We start from the raw sequence: 27,410 nt of genomic DNA on the forward strand, positions 1-27,410 counted from the left end.
ACCAGGAACAATCCAATTCTTGAAATGGTTAAACATCAAATCACGCCTTTTCCACTGCTGTTCTTCCTGCAACAGCTCTACAAGTTCTATTAAGTAGTCTAAAGAAACCCAGAGAGTACACCTGCATAGATTGACAGCTAAGAGCATTTGCTCTTCAGCAATTTTATGCACAATATAGCTGGCTTGTGAAATCAGCTTGACTAGGAAAAGTAAGTCATATCGGTAATTGCCTAAGGCATGAATGTTTTCATACGATCTAGATTAGACACTGATTTCTAGGTGAGCTAAGCTTGCATCTGGAGAATTACATTTTCTTCTGTGCAAACCTTTGGGGGTGGGGGGTGGCAAAGAAGGGGAGAAAAAAGCATTTTCAGGACTCACATTCCTCTGACTCTGGTGGATTCCGAGAAAGATCGAGGCCCTGAGTTGAAGCCCTTTATGAACTGCTTTAGCTTACTTCAGCTGTCTGCAGTGTCTCCCTGCTGGGACCTCACGTCATTGTGAGCTGGCAAAATGTGTTCCATTGCATGCCTTTCACACACCTCCTGACGCTCAATGGTCTGCTAGATGGGCCAGGTACTCCGCAAGCCAGGCGATCCTTTTATAGAAGCAATGAATTTCCTTCCACCAAAATATTGGCTGTTTTAGACATGATTTTCCATATTTCCTGCAACCTTTAAGATTCAAAGGGATATGAACAAGAATATGCACTGCTTTTTTTATATAGACACTGCATTATATTTATACCTCAGTATTGTTTAATTTAGCTTGATAGCTTCACGATTTTGCAGCCTTAAATACTAGTATATCATGACATAATATCACAAGAAATTATTTCAAAAAGAAATGATCCGTAAAATCTGGAAAATGTATTGCTAAATTAACTGGCTATCCTGATACATGTATCGTTGCTTGTGCATCAAAACTGTGTACTCTGCTGAGACATACTTCCAATGTCTAATTCTAAGTCCACTGAAATCCATGGAAGGAATGTAAATTGTGTAAGATGTATAAGTGTTTCCAAAATATACCTTTGCTAAAAACAACAAACAAAATCAAAACAAACAAAAAAAACCCCAAAACAACACCCCCCCCAACCCAAATTAAAAAGTAATCACTTGCCCTTATTTTGATACAATACTTTTAAAGCAAATAATCAAATTTTTAAAATAATATTGACGAGCCTCTGTTCTGGTTATAAGTTTCAGATCAGGAAGGGTTTGTAATTATCCTTAGGGATGTGGCTTCCATCCAACTGTCCGCAAGACATATTGAAACTCTTCAGGGGGTAGGGACAGGAAACAAATCAAAATAATTTCTCTGCAAAAAAAAAAGTTAGAGCTTCAGACACCAGTTTTGAAAGTTTGAGCTATCCTTTCCTCGTGTCATTTATACTGCATTGAATTACCAATGAATATAAAGTTTTCAGAGATGATGGAGAGGAGGAGAAAACAAAGCTGGCAGGTTACTACGTGCAATCTAGTCTCTGTTTAACAGCTCTCTGGTGAGGAATTGTTAGTTTTGTAGAGAAATGACTACTGGAAAAGGTGATGAGGAGGTAAACAGATTAAAAAGATCAATATAAATAATTGTTTTGTTAAATAATGAATGCCATTTCATAGCTGCATTCAGTGATTTGCCTGTTTGGACTGAAAGAATTATTACAGTTCTGCAAACTTAAATTTCTTCCCTTTGAATAAGTGAGGCATATGTACAGTGACTGACAGTACACATGTTCACCTGATTTCTTGACTACCTGAACCAGTAAATCCACATTGGATGCCAGGAAAAGCAGCCAGCTTGAAGCCTTATTAACTCAGGATAATAAATGCCTGTACATCGTGCCTCTCATTTCAGAATTTGATTCCTGCTCAAGATTCTACCTTCGCAAATTACACATGCAGCATATATACCTGATTTCTCAGCATGTTGTACTCATTTCTATAGAATAAAAGTAAGTTTGGGTGAGGGTGTCATCAAGAAATCACTTACCAGGTATCAGGTTTTCAAATGTTTTACAACATTTTCTACCTCTAGGAAAGCAGAAAACAGGAAAATTTCCAGTTCTCATCCTCCTCAATATTCAAAGTAGTCAAGTGCAATATTACACCCTAGAAACCTTCCTCTTTTTTTCCTCTCCCAAACCAAAAGACTTTTCAAGGTATTTCAGTTTTCGTGATTGCCTTAACCAGCAGGATCAGATTCTGTAACAGCCTTTAAAAAGTGCCACAGCCATACCGCTCAGAACCAGCCAAGCCAGGGAGCAGCGACGGGTCTGCTTCTTTCCCTGTCTGATTGCTAATTGATCAACATCACATCCCTTCAGCTATTGCGCAACCATCATCTCCAATTGGATTTCATATTGTTACCCTAAGCTGACATACACCTGCGCGTCTTGAGTTCTGGTTTAAAACACTACAGCATTTCTCACAGCAGCCAAAGGAGGACAGCTGAACAGAGAGCAAGGTGGGGTCTTGCCAAACCCTGCCTGGGTCCATAGATTTCAGTTCTGTCCTTATGGCCAGAACCCCACAGAGCTTTCTTGCATCTTACATAGGTATCTTTTAATCTGTGCATTTTAATTATGCATTTCAGGAGAAAAACTGACTTCTTACATGAAAAAAAAAAAATCAAAATAAAAAGTAATGTTTTTGAATGCTTATCTGTTTGCTGATAGTATGGGAGCCTTTGAGGTAGACTTTGCAAGCAAGATCCTCTGTTATTAAAAATAAGCTCTCCTAATAAAAAAATGGATATGCTATTATTTTTCTGAATGAAGCCTATTTACTAGACTGACAGCTTACCTCATAAAAATGCCATCAAGGATTCCAGAGTGAAAGGCTTTGGAAACAGTTTTTGAACTCCTTCCCAATTTGCTTAAAGCTTTATGAACACTCCTCAGCTTTTCAGTACGTAATTTCACATGCAAACATTTTTTTCAAGGATCATCAACACTTTTATCTTTTTTCCTTGAAATAATTTAAAAATTACAGCATCTTCCTGGTGAGCCCTTACAAGCTTGACTAAAAAACAAGCTTTGCATTTCAGATACTTGAAATAAGCAAAATTGTTTACAATGCATTAACATATATGCTTGCAGACTAAATTAGACCCTGTTGGTGCGTGCTTTGCTTGCAGCAAAACTTGCAGAATACTTCTGACAGAGAAGCAAGCCAAACTCATTATTTCTTTGAGTTCTCTTCCAAAGTCTGCGCTAGAATAAATGACAAAGCCCAGTTCTGCTTCATGCCTTTGAAATTCCCTTCAGTGATGCCTTAGATTTTCATTTCTAATATCCAATAAATTTGCTTCTCAAATTATGCACTGTTATCATAATATCCTAATCTTAACTGCTAAATAAACCTAGAAATTTAGGTCAAGTGAATTTCATCTCTCAGAAGGTTTTTTGACTTTGATATGTAGTTCAATTCTTTTCTATATTAGAAACAGTCTTATCGGATCTTTCTTCTTCCCACATGGCTTTTTGGCATGACTGCACAACTCTCACTCTCCAGTCAGCATTTGTTCATATCAGGCGCCAGAGTACTATTGACAAGAATGCTTGCCAGATGACCTGCCAACACAAATACGGGTACCACCAATGCACATATTTTCTGTTACTTAGATTGTCACAGATCACTCTTTTCTACACTAAGGATTTGTAGTGATATTCAATCTCCATGTTAAAAAATAAATAAACAAAAAATGAAGGATACTCATACAGATCTAACAGTTAGATGGCACAGCACTGAATAGAAGTGAACAAATGTAAGCAATTTCTGGCAGAGTGCAAGTTCTTGACACCCAAGGACCAAAAAACCCACTCAAACCAATACTATGAGCCATTTTTTCTCTAATGATGAGCAATGTCCTGATATGCATATTCATAGCCTGTTTTGACAAACTATAAATGCAGAAACCACTGGACTTTGCCCAGAAACACATGGTTTTTTGCTCCTGAAGTCTTCACTTGCCCGATGTACAAACATCCAAAAGCTACCTACCCCGAAGCCTTGCTAGCAGGCCTTTGGCATGCCTGCTGCGCCTGGCTGCACTTCAGGACATCTGTCTGGCACAAGTGAGGCCGATCTCAGACCCCCCCCCACCCTGGGGGGTTGCTTTTATTCACCCCCCTCCACTGAGGTTACTAAACAGGTGGTCTGCAAAGGGATAGGAACAACTATTTAAATATTTACATAAAAAAATTGCAAATAGGAACTGGCCAAAGCATGAGTCGCCCCTGCCGCTCAGCGCACTAAGGCCATTGGTGTTCTTCTGGGAGGTGTCTTATTCCTTAGGGGTGGCAATGGCTTATTGTCATGTCTATGAAATCCAAAAGCACTCGAAGATTTGTAGCGTTTACTGTGAAAAACTAGAGCAGTTTCGTGTATAGCAGGCGGATGAAGTTGTCAGAGCTTTTCTGAGCGAGGTGCATCGTTCAAGCACCAGAAAAATTTCCTTTCCAAAGGCGGTTCTGTCTGACTGCTCCTAAAAGCCAGGGACTTTGTCTGCGTATCGCATGCACACACAGGCCAACTGCCACGTAATGCTTCACATATCTATTGCAGTCAAGAAAAAAGTGTCAATCCTATCATCTTCTCTTTCTGCCCTGTTTTTTGGGTAGCACCCTTTGGAAGTGTAGTCGTTCACGGTGGCGTTTTGACTTGTCTGACAGACTTTTGACTAGCCCTCCTAGCCCTACAAATTTCGGACATTTTAAAGTAATTGAGTATCTATTATATCTTTCCACACAGAAAACACCAATAACTATGTATTAATATCTATGTATAGTATAAAGGCAGTCATTGTATGCATTTCTTTATACCCTAACTTAAAAATCTTCCACAGTTTAACTCACATGCAGAAAGAAATAAGAAGTCCAGTTCTAATAACAGTAATCACCCTATTTCTATAACAGTGATGCTCATTATATATATTTGTTTGTGTTTACAGTAGGGTTAACTAGCTTTTCTCTATTGCGCAATGAATATTATTAAAAAATAACTGGGAGAGACATAGTTCAGTTTTTATTTCTATTTAACACGCATGTCTAGAGTTTCATTTATACAGGGCATTCTTCTCAAAGGACTGCAAATCCTGGAATGTACCAGATTTTTAAACTTCTATGTACTGTTTCTAAGTAAACAGAATTGCCCTCAATTACTTTTTTTATTTTATTTGCACTATATTAAACTATCTTAAAGGTGGAAAATAGCTGCTTACTGGTACACATTATGCCAACCCTGAGCCTTGAGCACAACCCTCAGAAGTTTTGCAAGTATTCTAGGACAACCTTGCTCCCATTAGAAGTAAAAATTGTTAGGACATCTTTAACATAGATATCAAAAGACCACATTTTCTTTTCTTCACATTTCACATGCATTTGTGTTGGTTGTAATGGATTTTCTCTGAGATGAACAATCACAATAACCTCAAATGGCTGAACATCAATCAGGGAGAAAGGACATGTTCTTTTAAATAGATCATTTGGGATGATAGATGACATATTTAGATATTAATTTCCTGAATCATCCTTTTCACAACATTACTACGAGAACAGAATTTTCCCTCAGACACGTAGCTGCCTCCCAGCAGTATATTATGTTGGACATGATGTGTACATTATTGTTTTAAAGTTTTTCTTTGTTAAGTGTTCTGGGGCCTTTCTTGAAAAAGCTACTCTAAAAGAAAAAACAAACCCAAAAAGTCTCATTTGTCAAGAGCTAGGGAAGAGATACCCTGAAGTTTTCAAGCACTGTTTGTAGTATTTCCTACTACGTAATTCTTCCAGTTAAAGTCAGTCTCCTTGGGAATAACCACCTCAAACCAGTGGAACCCATCTCTAATCAAACATCCCTTCTAAACGAGAGCCAGTACTGTGCCCCTTGAAATCCAGAGAGCTGGCAGAGAACAGTCTACTGTGAGAGACCAGAGTAAAGCACCCGCTCCAGGGGAGCCCAGCACCCTGAGTTTGCAAGAAGCACAGAAAGAAAGGATAAAAACAGTAATAGGTCACCTTCCTCAGCTAATATACAAAATGTATTTGCATTTGCAGTACGGAGTGGATCTCCATGAACTGTGCCTCAGGCATCCAGTGTTTAAGCTGATACCCAAATGCCTCCAAGACAGCTGCAAGGGGCTGGTAAAGGAGACAGGACTTGCAGAAGAGCTGTGCCCTCCTACAGAAACAGCTGGAAAGCTATCCTAGGGCATCTAAAACAGGCAATGGAATCCCGTTTAAAGTAATTCCCAAAATACCTAGGTATGCACAAACAAAAAGAACCCACATCTGTTTACCATTGTGCTCTGAATTCTGTTGTTTTTTTCTAACACAACTTATTTTGAAAACATTGCATATTTCCAGTAATTTAAATACCTGTTTTCTAGTAGAACCTAAAAGCAACATTTGAAGCAGCCTCCCTTCCTTTTAACAACTGCAGTTTCTTATATTTCCATGCAGTTGAGGGGGGGCGGGGGGGAGGGAAATCCTCATGAAAATGTATACTATCAGTTTTCTCAAGAACTCTGTGATGATTTATTGTACCTCAGTTTTCAACACAGAGTCAACACAACGTATTTACTTATATTTAACTGTAAACAAGATAGAGGATATTTAAGTCACATGCTTTGAGAAGATTAAGCAAAAGTAAACAAAACGAGATTATAGTAAGATTATACGAGAGCAAGCTAAAATTATCTACATTCACTGAAAACAAAACTTAGAAATACTTTTCCTTGTATTGACCTTGTGAAACCCATAAGTAATCTACATTTAGCTGAGGACAAAACATCACCATCTCCTCATCACATAGCAGACATGCATATGTTTGTGTGAAATGTATAAAACTGAAAAACTGAAGTTATTTGAGTCAGCTGTTCGGTAGGTTGTTCAGGAAAATTAAACGCTAAAGAGAACCAACTATATCACGCAATTTTGGAACCTGGTGAAGCTAAGTGTTTACAGTCCAAGTTATATTTTAATCAATAATGATCACCAATAAAAGAATCTAAGTAGACCTAAGTAGTGTTTTGTGTGCACATAGCCCGCATGTGCATATAAAATTACACATAATTTATAATATCTTATACACAGTGTGATATAATATTGATATAAATATTAATTTAGATTTAATTGCATGTGTGTGTGCCTGCAAGTGTGAAAGAAGAAAGAGACAGCACAAATATCACAAGTTTGTGGGGTTTTTTTACAGAATTAATTTCTTAACCAGGTCACGCTAAAGTCCTGGCTCTTATTCTTCCTAAATGACATATCAATAAATAATGATATTAAAAGGTATGTTTCCAGCATTTAAGGGGGAAAAAAACCCACATCTGATCATTTTATAAGTCCCACAAAGTGAATATTTCATATGAGTTAGAGAAAATTACGTGTTTGTTCTTTTTTGCATGTATTTTATTTTGTTTTCTTCCAGAAGACACAGCTAACGTTGAGCAAATGGTCATTACACTTGCTGATGTTTAGGGGTGAAGGTCACTGCAAGTTATCTTTTGTGTTGGTTTTGAGGGTTACTTTTGGCACCACCCATTTTATATTTTTAAATACTCTGATGAACAGAATAGATGTTCATTTGCACAAAGGAATGTAAGGAAGCAACTTCCTGGTGGTTGGGGTTTTTAACTTTTAACAGGATCTGAATGACCCTTATGTCTTAGAATATTTCGTAACAATAATAACAGCAGCAATAAAAAAAAAAAACCCACAACAAAACCACTACTTGTAAATGGCTCACGACAGCTTCTTACAGGAAAAAACAGAAAAATTAATCCAACTATTCAGTGTGAAGTGCTTGTTCCATTCTAAAGTCGTCGTGAATAACCTATGCAGCACTTTCCAAAGTAAATGTTTGTAATGCCCAGGCTATCAAGTGCTCCAAATAGAAGAGAATAAAGCAGAGAAAATAATGACAATTCTACTCCCCTATTTGTAGAGGGTAGAAGAATGGGATTGACACACCGGTACTTTCTGAGTTTGTAAAATGTGTAATACTCTGAAAGCAGAGCATTAAAAGCTATTTGATCACCCACGACTTTTTAGTCTTCACTGGTTCACTGCAGCAATTCTACATTCTCTTGTTTTACATTTCACTCTTCTATTACTAGAATCTTTTGTATGAAAAAAATTTTAAACAATAAAGTTATTTTAACCGTCAATAAAATGATGTATTGTAGCTTACATCTGCTACTATCTCGAAAGCTGTGAATACCTCCATATACCACTCCCCCCCAAACATTGTTGGACGTGAAGAGGTTACGCTTAGACTAATTTTACTTCTCTTTCACAGTAATAGGGTAGAGAAAAATCATAACCGGCCAAAAAATAGCCCAAAGTCTACAACTAGTCAGGCAGCATTTCCTTAAAGATCTTAGAGCCATAGAAATCTTTAATCACTCCTATTAGATCTATATAAGACCTAATAAGAGCCCAGCAAAATTTCAGTTTGTGTGCATTCTGACTAGCTAAATTTGCTCTGCAAGATCATTCTGGCTGCCAGATTTTTATAGCTTGCATTTTTTTCCATATACTTCCTTATGACTTCAAACCAAACCAAACAAAAAACCCCAATCAACCAACCAACCACAACAAAATCATTTAAAGTGCAGCTGGATTCCAGGGATAAGAGAAGCAACCTGTATAATTCTGAAATTTATTAATAGTTCACTATGGAGGATATTCAAGTGCATTCTGTATACAGAGCAATCCTACCACCATACATTTGTGAGTGATGGGAACTTGTGCAGTTGTAAGAAAGATTCTTAATAAAAAAAGACATCTGTAATTTTCTGCAGGTAACAGAACTGCAATCTGCAGCTAAATGCGTACATAAGTCTTCTGTAATGTAAGAAAAACTTGAAATGTGAAGACAGATGGCATTCTGACATTACTTAAAGTGGCACCGCATCATAACAACACTGCAAAGAAAAGCAATTCAACTTTGAGGGTCACTGAACACTAACACTTTCCAAATTAGTCTCAATTACAAAAGCACCTGTGCCCAGTAACTTTATGCTAATCCAAATTTGTTACCTGTAGTAATTTAGACTATTGTTTACCTGCTCTGTTTTAGCAGATGACATAATTGCAAACTGGATTTAAAGGACATTTGGCTTACATTCTGCCAAAACTAGACAGGTCTGCCTTTGCTAAAAATATCCAAATATCCAAATCTGTTATTCATATAGCAAATTTAAACAAAGTACACTAATATAAATACCAGGTTAAAGTTTGTATATATGTAAGAGTCTGTAAAATGAGCCCATGGAAATGGAAATTACATCTTGTTGGTAAGAAGAAATACAAGATTTCAGTGCTATCATTCCATAAAAGAAGTCAGTGGAATTGGTGAAATATTTGCTTTATATGATTATCTGCTGGGATCTTGTTTGTAACTGGGTAGGTGGTCCCACAGCTGTCTTACAGCTTCTGGCTCACTTTAATCATTTGGCTGACATGTAAAGAGGAGAAAAATATCTTTGGAAAAACATCTCCTATTTTATGAGTGTATACCAATATATGAAAGTTTGTGCCTTAAAGAATAAAACCTAAATTACACTTCATATAACACAGTTAGGAAATTTAACAAATCCTGTTAAGTCTCTTCTACTCTATTTGTAGGCGTAGCTTTTGCTAATCCTGACTTTTATAGGTGAGAGAAAGGCTCTATTGTGACACAGTTTGCCTTCTTTGAAGTCAGCTGGGCTAATGATACAAACATATTCTGAAGGCTGGTGCTGCCTCTAATGGTGCAGTGAAGTGCGAGCTGCATACGTATTATGTATTTTGAGGACAGCTGACTGCTGTGGTGGGAAAGCTCTTGATAACTCATTCAGGGTTTGGTCCCACAAACTCCTAGGAACCACCATCACAATTTCAGTGGAAGCTGTGCATGCTCAGAGCTTTACAAAAAAGGATGGGATTCCTATAAGACATCCTTTGCTTCTATGTAATTTATTTTTTTTTAATTCCCAAAGGCAGCCTTTTTCTATGATCTTTCTGTTCTGAGATTTCCTTTCAATTTATTTCCTATTCTGTCACAGATTTTAAATAAAATTTTTGTGTAGTACTACAGGATTTCAGTCCTGAGTTTAGATCTCTTGCCACTAGAGGTAGGTCACTGGGTTACCATAATGTTATGCTGCAAACATTTTTATAATTCATCTAATAGTCTGCTGTTAAGGTCCACAGACAGCCTTTGCATAAATACCTCAATAGAAGTGTATTTTCAAACCTTCATTTATATCATATAGGCATGTATAAGTCATTTGATATAGTTAAGAGCATAGAAATATCATTGCTAAACTGCTTTTCAAGGCACTTTATAGCACACAATACACCTAAATCCATATTATCCGGATAAAAAGAAAAGTAGAACCTCTAAAATGGCCAAGGAAAGAATTACATTTATTACTGAAGGCTCTGGGTAGTTGGTCTAGAAATATGACCTGATTTACCACATAGCACATCAAGCATTTCTTGAATTAGCGTGCTGTTAAAGGACTTAGTAATAGACTTCTGGCATCCATAGCATTAATCATTTGTATTTCAATTATAAAGTTTTAATTTGTTGGTTCTCTCAGTCAAGCAAAAATATTGGGGACAACTTGAAAAATAACTGGGTATGGACATAGTAAAAGCTATATCTATGTTTCATATCCCAAAACTATTTAAAGGATCAGTTCCATGGAATAATATCTATGCTACAGACCTGATACAAAGCACATAGATACCAGTACTTTTCTAATAATGTTTTTAAAAGGCAAGATTAGCCCCTCTATGCTTTGCTGCCTTACACTAACAGAAATGTCCTTCAAATCTTATTTCTGAGTACATTTTTGAGATCCAAGAAAGAGAGCAAACTTCAGCATGACTTTCAGGGTCTCCTATAACTGTCTGGCAAGATATTACATGAACATTATTGCCAGGAGATCTTTCTAAGTATAAACCACAGATTTTAAAGCATTTTTCCATAGCGCACCTTGAAACCAATAAGCTGAGACTGCAGAATCCCCTACAGCCCCTCTCAGTACCACCAGGACACTCATTCTCTGTTTCTGGATGTCATAATTCCTACCTACTTGTACAGTCACCTACAAAGATCAATCCAGATTCACACGCTATTTAGCAGTCAGAGTAGCTGAAGGATTATTAAGACAGAGAGACAGCACTATCTGACTGACCCGTGCAAATCAGAACATTAGGGTACCTGACAATTCATCACCTGGATAGCGCTGCTTGTTAAAAACCCAAGCACAAAACAAAACCCATCCCGAAAACCCAAACCACACCCCCAAACTCTGAAATTAAGGATAAAACGTCAGAAAAAAATGTAAGGAAAAAGGCAACCAGTGTAATATGTAAAAAAGAAAGAAAGAAAGAGGCATTAGAGACAAACAGGAAGTAAAAAAGAGCAAATATATCATCTTTTCATAATGTGTCTGCATGTCACTAACAACAGCAGACAGTTATTCACGCGAGGTTGTCTCCATCTCATCTCCCTATTTTTAATTCTTGCTTGTCACATCATAAATTAAAACTTATTTGGAACAATGAAGAAGTGTGGACCTGATAACAAAGAGCTTGCTCAAAATAGCTCTCCTACTGTGTTTTGCAGTAGACAATGACCCTTATTTCATAGATGAGGAAACAGAAGTATCACATGGCAAACTGCAAGATGACTTAATTAGTGGAAGTAATAGGAAAATAACTTTGTTTCATTCAGTTGCCCATGCTGCATTTTACACAGCTTACCCCACATGAGAACAATTAGTGAAATAGCAGTCCATCAAAATTAAGAATATCTTGGTAAAGTACAGAAATAATTCCATTTCCAAACACACACAAGTATCCTTTCAGGTCCTATACACGAGAAGTGAATGAACACGTTTTAGGCTTCCTGAGACTTCACACGCCTTTAAAATATAAAGAAGGGAACAGATATAAAACAAGATGACAAGTAAGTGGCAGTTTACATTTTGCATAGGAATATCAAAACTTTAGAAATAAGCTCAATTAAAAAGTTAAAAAATTAAAAGTATCCAACTGCAGAACACAGGCTGCCCAGGGAGGTTGTGGAATCACTGTGCCTGGAAGTGTTTAAAAAACCATGTGGACATGGTGCTTAGGGACGTGGTTTAAGGGTGGGCTTGGCAGTCCTGGGTTAGTGGTTGGACTTGGTGATAGGACATTGAGTGTTCTGTGTTGGAAGAGACCCATAAGGATCATCAAGCCCAACTACTGACTCCACACAGGGTAACCTAAAAGTTAAATCCTGTATCTAAAAGCATTCTTCAAACTCTTCTTGAACACCAATAGGCTTGGGGCCGTGACATCAACCCTGGGGAGCTTATTCAAGTGCTTGTAAACCCTCTCCATGAAGAATTCTTCCCTAATGGCCAATCTGAACTTCCCCTGATGGAACTTAAGGGCATCCCCTCAAGTCTTATCATCAGACACCAGAGAGAAGAGATCAGCACCTCCCTCTCCATTCCCCATCACAAGAAAGTTTGAGACAGCAATGAGGTCACCCCTCAGTCACCTGAAGTTGACCAACCCTGGTATCCCCAGCTGCTCCTCACAAGCCCGCTACTCGTGTCGCTTTTCTTTGGACACATTTTAATATTTGTACGTCCTACGTAGATTGTAGAGCCCCAAAGTGTCAATAACACTCAAGGTGATGTCATGCCAAGACATGACACAGCCACGTCTTTCAGCCAGTTCACTATACTGTGCCTAGTGCACCCCAGGACACAGGCAGCCCTTTTGGACATGAGGGCACATGGTTGACTCCTGTTGAGCTTCTGATCAACCAAAAGCCTCAGATTGCTCTCTGCAGGGCTGCACTCCAGCCTCTGGTTCCCAAATCTACATGCACATACCAGATGACACCATCCCAGGTGCAGAATTTGGCATTTGTTGTTGTTCAATGTCATACAGCAGGTGACTGCCCAGCACTCTGATCTGTTGAGATCTCTCCATGGCGGCTCTCTAGGCTGCTGCTCGGTCACATCGTGATAGAAACATGAAGGAAGATGAACCATGTAATCACCAAATCACATATGTTTCTTCAAATGTCTTATAATTTGGAGCTACAGCAATGCTCAACTTCGTCCTAATCCAAACTATGTTACATTCATAACTGGAAATGGAGAGGAAAGCAGCTGGCTCCCTCAAAGCTGACATTTGCACAATTGAGCAATCCTTCACAGCAAAATTTGAGACAAGAGATTAAAGTAGAAAACCTATAATATCAGGAATAAACAGGAAAGGAATATGATAAATACTTCTGGACTTTATCTCAGGAGCTACAATACAGGAGAGGTGATAAATAAGAAATTAAAATGATTAAATGAACCCATAATCATGCACTTAAGGTAACCTTTCTGTAAAATGGAGTAAAGGAACTAAAGGTATTAGGCAAAAATCTTTTAAGTACTGCACGGATCTTTAGAGATGGGTATGGCTGTAGATGCACTTTGCAGCCGTATTTTAATTTGAGGTCTTTAAAGAAAACAGAAGCACTGAGAGCAGTGCTGGCAATGCCAGGGGTGGGGGATGAGATGGCAAATACAGCAAGGGAAATTAGAGGAAAAAGATGTTGTACCGTTGAGTTTTGTGTTATAACTCCCAGGTCTACTTGATGCATGCGTGCTTCCATCAAAGAATGTACATTTTAGAAATAGATCGAGTTTTTTTATTGCAATGTTAAATTAAAACATAAGGAAGCATTCCTATCTAAAAGGAATTAATCTCTTTATTGCTGGTGAGTTGTTGTACTTAGAAACATAGTTTATCATCTGCTCCTGGCCATATGTACTTCACAAGTCAGCTGATCTCACAAACATTCATCTACATTGCTGTTGGGAGCTTTTCTAATCAACTAACTAACTACAGGAAAACTCAAAAAGCAAAAAAAAAAAAAAAAAAAAAAAAGGCAGCAAAGGCTGCATAATCTGCCTACAAAGCTACAAAGCAATGAGAACCATAAAGTACTGGGCAGCATGTCACTGGGGCTAGACAGAACTTGCTCCAAACCAGCTAGGATGCTAGTTCATCCTCAGCCCTTTCTGCTGCCTTTTGTATCAGCTGAAGCCGGACTGCTTTGGATGCTCAGGACAGCTAAATTAAAGACAGCTGGGGTTATGGGTTGCACTTCATTACTGTAACAGGAACACGAATTAATGAAGAGAAAAATAAAAATTATAAAGCCTTTACTACTCCCTGATGCCAGTGTACTAAGAATTATACATGTCAGTCCCCCTCTACACCACATTTGAAGGGTACTAAAGCTGCAGTATATGCATTCCTGCTAGAATGCCATCACATATTTCCAAACCGATGGTTACACAGTCATGTGTAGTATGATGCCTAAATAAACAGCACAGTAGAACTTGTACATAAATTCAGGCAAGATGAACGCCATTATCTGTAGCTTATAGCACTACTGTTCTGGAGGGTAAGTGCATTTTCTGACAAATTATAAATACCCGAGATGTATATTTATATGGCCATAAATACAAAGTGTTTCTAAAGCCATTCTACAATAGACACATAACCACGTAGTACTCCTAGGATCCATTGGATTAAGTGATTGGTGAAATATTAAGCAGGTAGCTGTCATTATAAAATCTGAAATGACTGAAGAAAATTAAATAAATAAAATAGAATAGAAGAGCTTGACATGTTTACCTTTCAAAGTTTTCCATAATTCTTGATCCTATACCTAATGATTCCTATGGCAAATACTTCAGAATAACAAAAGGTAGTCTAACACCAAATTTTATCAAGATAGTGGCAATCTTCATAATAAAGAACAGGCAGGATCTACAAGGGCAAGAGGCAGCTGTTGGACATAGCTGTTCACTAATGCGTTAATTTGTTTCCACATCGTTCTTTAATCACATTTTTTCCTAGCAACTTCTAAGATGTATGTCATGTGCTTATCTGTGTCCTTTTTCTTCATCATTTTGGCCTGTTGCCTGGATAACATGCCAGGATGTAATTTGCCAAGGCTGCAAACTGGAATCAGTTGTGATAGACTGGCTTGACGGGGAAAGACATTTCCATTCAGGCTCTTAAAGGTAAAAAATGCATCATTCCATGCGTTTGGAAAGAGCTTAACTCACATTAGGCCAATTTAAATAATAAATAATAAAGGGCTGGACAGCAAAGTCAGGAGGCATTTTCCTCAGAGCAGTAGAATGTTGCTAGGAGCACTCAGCAGGGATGATACAATGTGCCAGATGTTAAATTATTCTGTAATGACATTTACTGTTCTGGTCAATATTTTGTCTCTTCAGCTCTCTTATCTAAATATCTAAAAACCAAAATACCCTTAATAGTAATAGAGAATAAGGGGTGGTTATAATTATGCTTAGCTGAACTGGATTACAGCGGGAGAGTTACCCAGTTTTTTTTCTTTTACTGAACATCCATGTAAGAAAAACACGCAGAATTCAGACTGCAGTTGCACTGGATCACAACATGCAAAATAGCAAAGAAGGTCTGAGGTAGGTAGTTGTAACACTTTTTTTGCTGAATTTCTGATACTGAGGGCACAAATGAAAGCACAATTAAGGGTTTTATACAACTAATAAACTGCTAGAACAAAATTGTCATATACACAAAAATTTGTATAGAAAACCTTTGGGGCAAATATTATGCCAGGTAAGACTAGATATCCACAAGGTTTTCTTCTGTCCTGAGTGCGTATGGCAACATAATAAATTCACAGTTTAAACCAACTATCACTGATGCCAAACCATTACTCCGACATAGCATCAGAGACTGAGGCTAGACAGCAGAAGTCTTATTTTCTGAGTGGCCTAGTTACTCATGAGCACTTATGTCTAATGCCAGAATGCAATTAGCTCACTTGATATGGATGATTTCATGTCAAATTTCTTCTAATAACCATTTGTTTAACAGTAAATCTAGATGTCTATTGTAAATGTATCTGTAGCTAAAACAACAAGAAAAGGAAATATAATTAACTAGGTTTGAAAAACAGAAGTTTTTGTTGGGTCAGCATACATATAATAAGAATTATTAGAGAAAAAACTTGTTAATATATTTATACAAGTCAATTAACTATATTAAATTATATCTATATTTATAATTTCTCATTCTCTTAATAATAGCTAAATTTTACCATCATTTTTTCATAGAGTCTACAAGTTCAAATATGTAATATTTTGTAGCATGCAAAGTTCAAGGATGGCTGGAGGGATGGGTAGATGCTCAAGGATACAACTACATGTGTAAATACACCAACTTCACATATAAATACACTTTCTACTTGTCTTCATTTTTCCACCATTTCTAAAATTTTAAAACAGGCTGTCCTTCACTGCAGAGGAAAAAATAACAAGCCTTTCTTTTAAAAAACTATTAAGATAATTAAGCATCTTGAGGTGATTTTGTTTGTTATTTTTTGTTGGTTTTTTTATGTTATAATACTTAAGAAACAAACAAGCAAGCAAACACATTCCTTCAATAAGGAATTGTCTTGATTTTTTACAGCCATCACAAAGGAAAAAGCAATTAGCTGTGGGATAATGAACACTGTATAACACTTCTTACACTTCAGAGCAGCAATAATATGCACCATCAGAACATGCTTTACAGACAATTACAGTTTTCCCAGATGAACAAAACAGCTACTGAAGTTTTACAGTCCCAGACACGAACATCTGTATTTTCGGGAAGACAAAGCCGAAGATGCCCAGCCCCAGAAGAGTGACAGACCCCAGGAGAACCACCTTGGTGAAGCCAGAACCCTCCTGAACCATGAGCTGAGGTTCATAAATGAGGTCACTTGAAAAAATGCTTTTCCTTGTGAGACTTTTGACTTTTTGCCCCAGTTAAGCCCTAAGGGGGGCTTTCTCATTGATTTATAAAAAGATAGGAGTCCTGATAGGGAACCTTTTCCAAAATAAGCTCTGTTTGCTTCCAATTGTCTCTTTAAGTCCCTTCTTATAGAGACAGTTGTTCTTATAAAAAAGATACCTGACAATACAGTTAGCATCATGACCACAGTTCCATCAACAGAGATGAGGACTATTATTTTTCAAAAGATATGAGAAAACGGGATTCCATCAATAATCTGTAAACTACCTCAAAATATTTAGTACTAGAAAATATTAGTAATTTATTAGGACTCCATTTTTCACCACTGCACACTTTCAATTTAAGCACCATCCACTGAACTTTTAAGGATTTCAACAAATATAGGTTTGATACTAAAAGATTTTTTATTTTAAATGACTGTCTGCTTTTCCATTGTGTGAGAGCACATTTCTTCAGACTATATTACTTATTTTTACATGTTATTTATTATTATTTTAACACAAAATAGCAAATGTAGAATTAAGGGAAGCTTAACAATTCTGGAAGATGATGAGACCTAGGTGTAGGCCACTAGGTGATTTCTTAAATTGCTCAAGACTAAACTGAACTTGGATGCATTCGATTTATCACCAGTCCATTCTGCATTTCTTCTGCTTTGTGATTCAATACCATGTTTTTAATCAAATTGCTAGAAAATTCCTATTAATGGCCAAAATGCAAAGAGTCAATAAATATTTTCTTTGTGAGTACTTTCCAAATCATGTCTTTGCACAAATCAAAGAGAAAGATCACTATCTCTAATGTTTCCCACTTGGCTCCATATACACATATCAAGTGAAACTTTGTAATAGTAGATTAATAATACATATTGTATATAGGATACCTGCATTAATTATTTTCAAATAAATCTTTAATATATCCTTGGGTAGCAAAATCCCCTTCGGAATACTTTCACAATTACATTCAAGTTTGTAAGCCACTTAAAATGATTAATTAGATCCTCTGCACATTTTGAGCCTTTTTTTACATGTAATATTGGTAGAAAAAAGTGCTGATGCTAACAAACTTTAAAATAGGTTTACTAACGTGCAACTGCAAAGGCACATACATGACTATTTTTTAACAGAACACGTAATGAACACGTCAGCTAGGGAAGTGAGAAGATAAAACAATGTGTTATTATTTTTCTGCTAAATGCAACTTTAACTAAAACTAGAAATACCGTACGTTTCCCCAATCATCTCCACTGTCACCGGGGGTGGGAAAGAGAGAGAGAAACACTAAAAAAACCTCACTCAGTATGAGACATGAGTAGGAGAGGAAAGATATCTCTATAATAAATAACGTCTGAAAAGTAATTACAGGGATTTTCTCTTTCTTCCTTTTGGTAGAGAAAAAGACAGGTGAGCTTGTCCAGAAAGCTGCTGAACGCCACAGCAAGCCTGAGGCGGCTTTAGCATGGGGCCTGGTTTTAGACTAAAACAGAATTTGAAAAGATGGGTGTAAGCTGCCCGTGCTAATCTTCAGGTCCATGCAAGACCATTAGCCATACCTAACAATGTTTTTTTGACGTTATTTAAAACATCCTTGAAGAAATTTCAATTTTACATTCTCATATCCCTTTTTAACCACTGTCATGCAGTAACCCACAGTATTTTTGAGCTATATTGTGTACTAGATCATGGGAGACTTTATAGAAACCTCTGATAAGTACAGACATTAGTTAAAAAAGGGGACATTTGGAGTGAGACTTTGGAGTATTTTTCATCCACAGGCAAACTGACCACAAAAAGTGCAGTAAGGAAAGGTTACTGGTTACCTCTTCAGCTTATTAGCCCATTGCTAATTTCAGTTGAACCCTGGGATAATGGGCCAGTCCAGCTACTTATACTCTAACAGGGAGGAATGAAGTCAAAGAGTTAATGAAATGTAGGTAAGTATAGATTGTGTCACTGAAACTTGAAGGAGAATGATGCTGGTTTAGGGTTGTGGACTAAATAAGAGATGCCAGCTGTTTTTCTTCCAATTTCCCTTGATTGTACTCAGTTGAAAAAAAACAAAACAAAACAAAACTAAAACTAATTTACTATCAAGATAATGTGCTAATAATGAAGACTTCTTTAAAGTAAGTAATAAAAGCAAAGAGCTTCAGCTTTCAATTTAATGATCTCTGGTGTGAAAGCTTCCAGCATGTAATAAAATTTTATTAAAAATTAGTCACTGAAGAAAAAAGGCTGTAGAAAAAGTTCTGTGCAAGCTTTATGAGGCAACAGCAAACACATATTCAGTCTGAAGCAAATTCTGGACACAAAAGATATGAGGAAGAGTTGCCATAGTCTAATGAATCATCATTAGCAATAATACAACACTTTGGCTGATATCTTGTTAATTGTAATCAGAATAAGTTTATAAGTCCAAAAAGGACTATAAAAAGCAGAAGGAGAGAGATTTACATAAAGAAATAAGTCATGCTAGTCATGTTTCTGCTATCAAATTACCTTTTACCTTTTAAAACACAAATTTCTTACTACATTAGCCTTACAGATACTCATAGTACCTGAGTTTTCTATGGTAAGTACCTTAGAATTGAATTTCAGAGTAAAGAATATGTGTTTCCTTCTAAACCAATGGGTAGTGTCATTTTTGAATACTATTTTATTCTCATAATGTTTATGCATTAGGAAAGGGTTATATGATTATGTCATTACTGCATATTACAAAATGTGGCTGACTCTGCATTAAGTTAATTGCCTTTTTTCTTTTTTTCTTTTTTTCTTTTTTCTTTTTTTTTTAAAATTATGGTTTTCCAATCCCAGTGTTAAATGCAAAGATCTGCAGGTCACTGAAACTGCAGGTGTCGGTGATATCTCGTTAACTCTGGCAGAAGCAAAGTTGGAGGCAACAAAAGCAGAAAAGCCTGAGGTTCTGCAGAGGCTGACTTCCTAAGGCTTTAATGCAGCACAAATCTATTCACTGCCCTCAATGTTCTTACTGGTTACTTACAGCTGACCTCAGATACTATATTTTGGGCCCTTAGGTTAAACCTTTGTTTTCTTTGACAGAGCTACAAGGACACACAGTGGAGTTTTTCCCCTCAATTTTGAGCAGACGATTAATATCCAAATAAATCCAAGCACGCCATGCTATATTTATATTAGTTTGTATTTTCCTGGAGCTCTATTAAATGAAAAGCTTTGCTTTATTTTTTCACACTTACATAGATTTTCCATTTACCACAGCAGCCAACAAAAAAGGCTGAATTTTTGTTTAAAACCTGCTGCTGTTTCAGGTCTACCCTTGTATTTTGTGATCTTTTTGAAACAGACCCTTTGAAAAGCTGCCTCAGACAATCCTGGACCCTCTGCTCTCCCCGATCTGATGCTCCTCTTGTAGGAAAAGAAATAACATAATGAGGTTTACTATTCTGAACTTTAATGCAGGGATAGGTGTCGAAGGGTATACTTTGCTAGACAGAATGAGAGAATAATGCTGAGAAGTAGTTAGGAGAAATTATGAAGAGTATTTAGCAACAAAGGACGAGAATGAAAGCAAGCAGGGAAATAGAGGAAAAAACCTGACTGCTAGAGCCTTACCCTGCCCTCATGGTCTGAAATATCAGACAGATGCTGAGAATTATTTGGGTAACAGTGAGGCAGTCCACAGCACAAATCAATGGACAATTGGAAAAGAACAGTCACAAACATTTCACATTCTGAAGCTTTGTTTTTCCAAATCCACAAAACAGAGACTATGTTACCAAAAAGCGTATACATACTCTGAATTTCAGATACCAAATTCACTAATACATTTTTAATTTCAGACTAGCATCTTTTTATTTTTCAGAAGTCTATTTGCCCATCTTTCTGCCTCTGGGGTGGGGTTATCACACACAGGATTTGGGGTGCTCCCTGACATAATGCTACAATGGCAGTTTGAAATGTAAAGCTTACAAGAAATAACTTCCAAGTCGTGTTTTAAGCATGTTGTTCAGAGGTCACCCTGAGTAAAAATAATAAGACACATTAGAAAAGCTTTCAGTGTCTTAATCTTTCCTGTAAGGACACAAATAAGTCCATAATTATATTTGTGTTGTTTCACAGGTTCTTGAGCAAAGAATTTGAAATTGCTTTGTACAAAGGGTCAGAACCTTCATTTATACTGGAATATTATGATAAATTATATGAATGGTAATAGCTCAGATTTTAGAAAACAGAAATTATTTCCTTAGGTAATTTGTTCTGATTTAGGTTTCTTTCCTGACTGACAAAAGGGGAGAGATGAGATGATACATCGCTACAGTCAGATGGTTAATTTTTCATGAGTTTGAAGTCGTTCTGTTAGTTTTCTAGGATTTACAAAAGCACTTCTAAAAGCCTATTAACATAAACGTGGTTTGGGTTCAACCTATACATTCCAAACGTTTCTTCATTCCTTCAAAATGTATTTATATGTTTTGAAGAAACAAACATACATCTCTATTTGTTTTCTTCGATTTCTAATAAATTATATAATGATAATATCCTGCAATATTATCAGTAATAAGATAATTATGCAACTGATATTTAGAACAAATAATTAACTATTGTATAATGATTTTATATAAATATTTATAACCATTCTTTTTAGTTTTGTAGAATGAAATGGATAAGGCCTAGAGCCCAAGAAATATTCCGGCTTCCTAGATATATCATCGATCCTTTATAAATAGGCTTTTCAAAAAAACCTTCAAAACTCCTGATTAAATCAGTGAAGAAGCTTAGACTCTTGACAGTATGATCATGTTATTGTTTCAGTAGCCCTGCTCTGCTTCTGTAACAGATGCTCGGTATCTATGTACCCAGAATAACTGGAGCTTAAATTTAACCTAAATACGTTATTTAAGTATCAACACGGAAAACTCAGCCTCTTAACTTCCTATATAGCCATTTCAAAATGCTTTTCAGACTCCCTTGTTCTTGCCCAACTTTACAGACTTGTACGTTCTTCAAACAGTCTCACAAGCTCTCCTCATTCCTCCTCCAACAAGAACACTTTCTTAGGCTTCATAAAGGTCCCCAAGCTTACTTTGATGGGGAATGAAGTATTTATTTCCAGATAAAAGGAGGATGCCCCACGGTACTTCAACTTTTCTGAAGTTTTACACTAATCAATATATGCTGGCATCTACGATATACACAATATACGTGAGGCAGAGGCAATGGGTCCTTGCAGCAGTTTATATCACAAGTAATGCATTTTATTGTGAGATATTTAAAAATTTTAAAAAAGTAATCATAGTTCCCCTTTCAGTCTGGACTATTCATTCCTGCAGAAGGGTAGTTCTCATTCTTATTCAGCCTGGATTTCCTTCAGAACACTGACGTGGCATTCACAGGTGGTCTTTCCACCTACGCTCTGTACAGTATGAGAGGGTGTGTTATTCTTCACCATCTAAAATTCATGTGTATTTCCACTTCTTAAAATAGTGCCCTTCACAAAATACACAAAACCACAGGGCATTTATAATGAAGGAATTAATTCGGGGAGAACATGAAACAATGTTTTTACTTTTGGCAAAACCACTGTAGAGCAAACTAGTCACTGTTATTCTGGTATGTGCATCACTGTATTCCACATCATCTGTGTATTCAACCTCACTACTGGAAATAGACTCTTCTGTTTTCCTTCTGATTTTGGTTTGCCATTAATTTTCCACAGTGTTACTAAAGCTCATTTTGTTGCATTCTGAGCACAGGTATCTTTACACTGCACAACGAAAGATATTTGAATGATAGCTATTACTGCAATATTTTTTTTTATAAGGTCTAACGTTAACCTTTTACAGAAAGAGGAATTAAACCAAACGGAGTAAGAATGCATTTAATCTACTAACTCCACGTAAATGGTCAGAGTTGTTTGCTATGCTGAGATACATTAAGTGCAGAGAATGCCTCGGTAGGAAGTCAGTCCCAGTGCTCTGATTCACGGATTATACCAGCCCACATTTCCCACAGCAGGTAGCCCAGTAAATGTTACAGTTTTCATCCATTAACAATGCTCTAAGTACACAAATCTTTAGGTGCCCATCTGGAGATTAAAAAGGAAAGCGAAGTTTCAGACCTCCTCCTTTCTCTTCATTTTTCTCTTTCCTCATCACCTCTGTAATGGCAATAAGGCAGGAAAGTTGCTACAACACAAGCCACATCCAGCAACTCCTGGCTAGTTTGGAAGCATTTTCCACCAGCAGAACATGGAATGGTTATTGCTGCGACATTACAGTGTTAAAAACCCCTCTATTATAAAAATAATTGTCAACAATCCAGAAAGTTAAAGACCTCATAGTTCAGGATTAATGATCAGCCTTCTGGTTATGCTTGCTTTTAAGTTGTTAGTGTCACTGAACTTGTATGCACAGAGCCCTAAATCCATTTGTAGTGGTCAATGCTGTCAGCACCACTCTCGGTGTTATGACAGGTGTGTGACAGCTAAAATGGTTTGGGTCTGAAATATTAGTGCCAATTCACATGGTAAATTCTATATTTTACATTCTTGTACATTGTAAATATGAACTCATTTAAGACAAGTCACAAAGCACACCTCAGACTGATACTACATTTGATCACTTTAAAGGAACTTTTTTTGTGTGATTAAAATGTAAGAATTTCCCATTTCTACCTACTCTTTCAAATTACTGAACAACAACTTTTTTGTACTGATTTAGGTACTCCTATGCACTGATTTGTTAAACCGTGTTTATGCTTCTTTATGTCGTATTCTCTAGAAAGACCAAAATACCTTGCTAGGAAATAAGTTTTTAAAACAAACCTTCCCAAGAAATTTGACAATTTGCTTTCCTAATTATCCTTTCTACACCATGTTCTTGTGTTAAATATAATTTCTAACAAGCATTTCAGGTAATATTGTTACTAGTTATGAATACAAATACATAACCTACTTATTTGCAACATTTTTTTTTTTTTTAAGCAGGCAGCCCCCCAGTCCCAGGAATAATTGTTCCCAAGTGATACCTACAATGTACCCTTCAATGGATTTATAATAAGTTTCACATTTTTAGAGAGCAATTTTTAGGCTGGATGAGAATATCTTTGCAACAAAATATTTACCAAAAAATCATCATTTCTTTCCTGAAAGTGAAGCTGCTGCTTATCAGACACGACAAGATGTATAAGTGCTGCTCATCTGAAGTTCCAATTTTTACACATGAAAACATATTTAAGTAATCACACCCATTTATATTCTTCTAAAAATACTAGCCTGCTATATCAAAATGTGTACGCAAACATAAATTTAGAAAAAGAAAGGTATACATCTGTAGTTAGAGTCAGCTGGTTTGTAAGAGGAAGAAAACGCAAAGGAAAAGATACATAAGCGTGGATATCATCATAAAAAAAAGTCTTCTATTATACAGCTCAAGCGCAGAGGTTATAATTCTGGACTGGCTATGACTCTTTGACAACCTATTTCACAGTAGCAGGTTTCAGTGCTTCTATAATCACAGATAATGCACAGATTTATAATAATGAGGTGTCAATGTGTGGAAGAAGAGGATTGCAGACCATTATTTTTTCAGACATGTTCATGGCATATGCCAAGTGCAGAGAAATGCGAGCAAATGTCTATGAAAGAGGCGGTATAACTTATTCAAGCACTTTTGGGTACAGAAGACTAAATGCTGGTTCTCCAAAGGATGAAGCATGGAAATGCGGATACATTTTACAAACGGGAACATTAAACACAAATCCGTACCATCATGAAAAACAGAAGGAAGGGTATTCCGTGTTTCAGTCAAATATCAAAATCTAATTCTACTCTCTACGCTGTATTCTCACGTCCTTCCTTGCGCTGCAGCAATACCTGCACAGCCACGGAGACCTCAAATGCTGGAAGGCTCGGACCCTATAGCGATCCCAGCTTGTGAGGCCCTATCCTTCAGCACCCACGCTTCCATGGCAGGGGCACAAACACTTCCGACCTCAAGAGAACAGTAAGAACAAGACAGACATTTCTAAAGCCACATGAGTTAGGAAAAATGTAGGATCTCAGAGTGAAGCTCAGTCTGCATGACCTACACAAGAGGAGCCCGCTGTCCTGCAGAACGTAGAACCAGTGATCTTAATCTAAATGAGCACTAATACCCTCGTGTCCTGCTATTAATTATTACAGTGCTTTTGTTTCCAGAAGTGCTAATCTTGGGGAATGATTGTTTCTTCCTATAAAACAGTGATTAAAGAACTGGCGAACATTACTTTTAGAAAAGTAACAACACGAGATCCAGTTTTATAATTATAGTCTGCTTTTTGAAATTGTATTTCAATTTTTATTACATACAGAAAGATTACTAATTTTTGGCTTCGGCCTCTGTACTAATAGTGAATATCAACAGCTGCCGTATAAAAAATTACAAGTTAAATATGAGTTAGCAATTCCCACTTATATTTCAGGAAAGAGTTTTACAATTTAAGGAGGACATTAAAGTGTCCTTCAGTCTTTCTCCTGTAAAACTTCCTTTTTAATTGAAATCACAGTTTTTCTTCTAGATCTATTGAATCAGTTGAATACATGAACAAAATACAACCCTGCAGATGAAAATTATGAGGACAGTTGTTAATTGCTATAGAACTTGATTGTATCAAAATCTTTCAATCTACTGAGTCAAAACACATTCATCAATTTTTTTTTTCATGCTTTTTCTTAAACTACCCTGCCCATCCTGCATGATTGGAATATTCCCTATGGCCTATTATCAATTCCATAGGCCCCTTTTGGCAAACTTCATCTGGGTGTCCCAGATTGTTTTATGTTTTTATATCAGTCTTTTTCACTAAAAAACCCATGATGAGTAAAAACTGTCTTACCGTTTAGTGCTATATTACCACAAATGCACTATCAGTGCCTGACAGGTAAAATGATCCTACGAATTAGCATCCTCACTTATTTTAGATGCAAATCCAACTTCCTTGTAGATTTGTTATGCAGACATGGTCCATTTAGCAAGCGATGGAATTCTGTTCCTCAGCACAAAAAATAGCTGCTCCCCACCTTTAGCAAAAGTTTATTGACATCAGAAACAGTCTTAAAATATCCTCAAAATTCATCCTAATCTTTCAATGAATTTAAAATCCTCCTTAGTTCCAGTTTGATGCTCTTACAGGACAAACCTTCAAAGATGTTTTAAAAAAACACCCCGAGAGAAACCATACCTTGGTGCTTGTCACTTGGAATGGAACTTTTGAGCCCTTTGTAACTGGGGATGTCAGCTTCTCAGCTGGCTTTGAAGGGATTAGATTCATAGCAGGAGGCTGATTGTGCAGAACAGAAGACAGGCAAAGCTGCACGGTCTCCTTCAGAGCTTTCAACTGTGACTCCTGGGGAAAATAAGAAATCATCAGTTCTCTAAGATGTGTTATTATGAACAGAATTGCTTGCTTTCTCTCTCTGCATTAAACCAAACATCTTTGAGCAGCTGATGCTTTTTCGTACTAACAAAAGAAATTAAGGCTGTTTTAAGCAGATTTTTTAATACAGTCAGGTTACTGTGCATTACACACCAAAATGCCTAAAACGTCATGGCACTCTTCCCTTTCCTCCATGCAGTTTTAACCACACTGATTACGGCAAATGATTATTGATTATGGTCTTATCTGAAAAGAAACAAAAATACAAGCTACCAAATATCATGCACTGTCTCAGACTTTTGCATGTAATAGTTATAGAGAAGTAAATGTTCACAAGTGTTGCAAAAGATGCAGACTTTGCATGGAATTCTGTTTATAATGTTCAGAATGATTGGTATTTTTCCACAAGTTAAGAAGATTGAATCTAATCCAACAAAGATTACTTCCTTCATGAGCGTATTATGCCGCCACAGTGTATAGTAAACAACCCATAGGTTTTTTCATCTAAGAATATGATTATCCAGATCCATTACTGTCCATCAAGCCAAACTAAAACTTCTAAGTGGTGGAGTGCTTGCAAGTCATGTTAGAAAACTGCTATTTCACTTGCAAAAATACAGATAGATGTATTAAAGAAAATAGCAGTCTGTCATTGAAATAAGCTCAGATGATAAGAACAGAGAGATAACTATGGCACTGAGGAAATCTCATTTTAAGCCTTTGCTCCATCACAGCAAGAGACTTAAAGTCGAAATGTTAGATATTGAGGTAGCTTCCTTAAACTAATTTCAGGGTGAATTAGGCAGCATTAGGCCTTTAAAAAATAATCTTGCTCTTACTCTTAATATAAAGAATGCACCTATAAATACGGGCTACATCAGCATATTTCAACCTTCAAAGATTTTTTTGAAGATAGATAAATAAAGGAATACCATAGCACAAGTTGATGGAAAATATATGTAGAAGTAACATTACACACTATATACTACGTATGTGAAATATTACATATACAATATAAAAACACTTCACAGTTATACAGACCCTAAGCAATGGCATTCGGCATGCACCACTTTAGTTTATTAACTAAACAAGTATTTTTTAGAACCTGACAAATATTCCATGTTTAACGTCAGATAAACTTTCCCTGAACT

General features: G+C 36.7%; 1 protein-coding gene across 2 annotated transcripts in view; it reads right to left on the reverse strand.

Annotated features, from left to right (window-relative positions):
- Nucleotides 1-27,410, reverse strand: part of LUZP2 (leucine zipper protein 2) — a 310,057-nt gene that overhangs the window by 13,822 nt on the left and 268,825 nt on the right. For both annotated transcript variants that reach the window (XM_055814775.1, XM_027790897.2), the window contains exon 10: nt 26,065-26,229. In XM_055814775.1, the coding sequence (XP_055670750.1) occupies nt 26,065-26,229 (165 nt within the window). The remainder of the gene's footprint in view (nt 1-26,064; nt 26,230-27,410) is intronic.

Source organism: Falco peregrinus, chromosome 9 (genome assembly GCF_023634155.1).
Source record: "Falco peregrinus isolate bFalPer1 chromosome 9, bFalPer1.pri, whole genome shotgun sequence".
In the NCBI taxonomy this organism is placed as follows: Eukaryota; Metazoa; Chordata; class Aves; order Falconiformes; family Falconidae; genus Falco; species Falco peregrinus.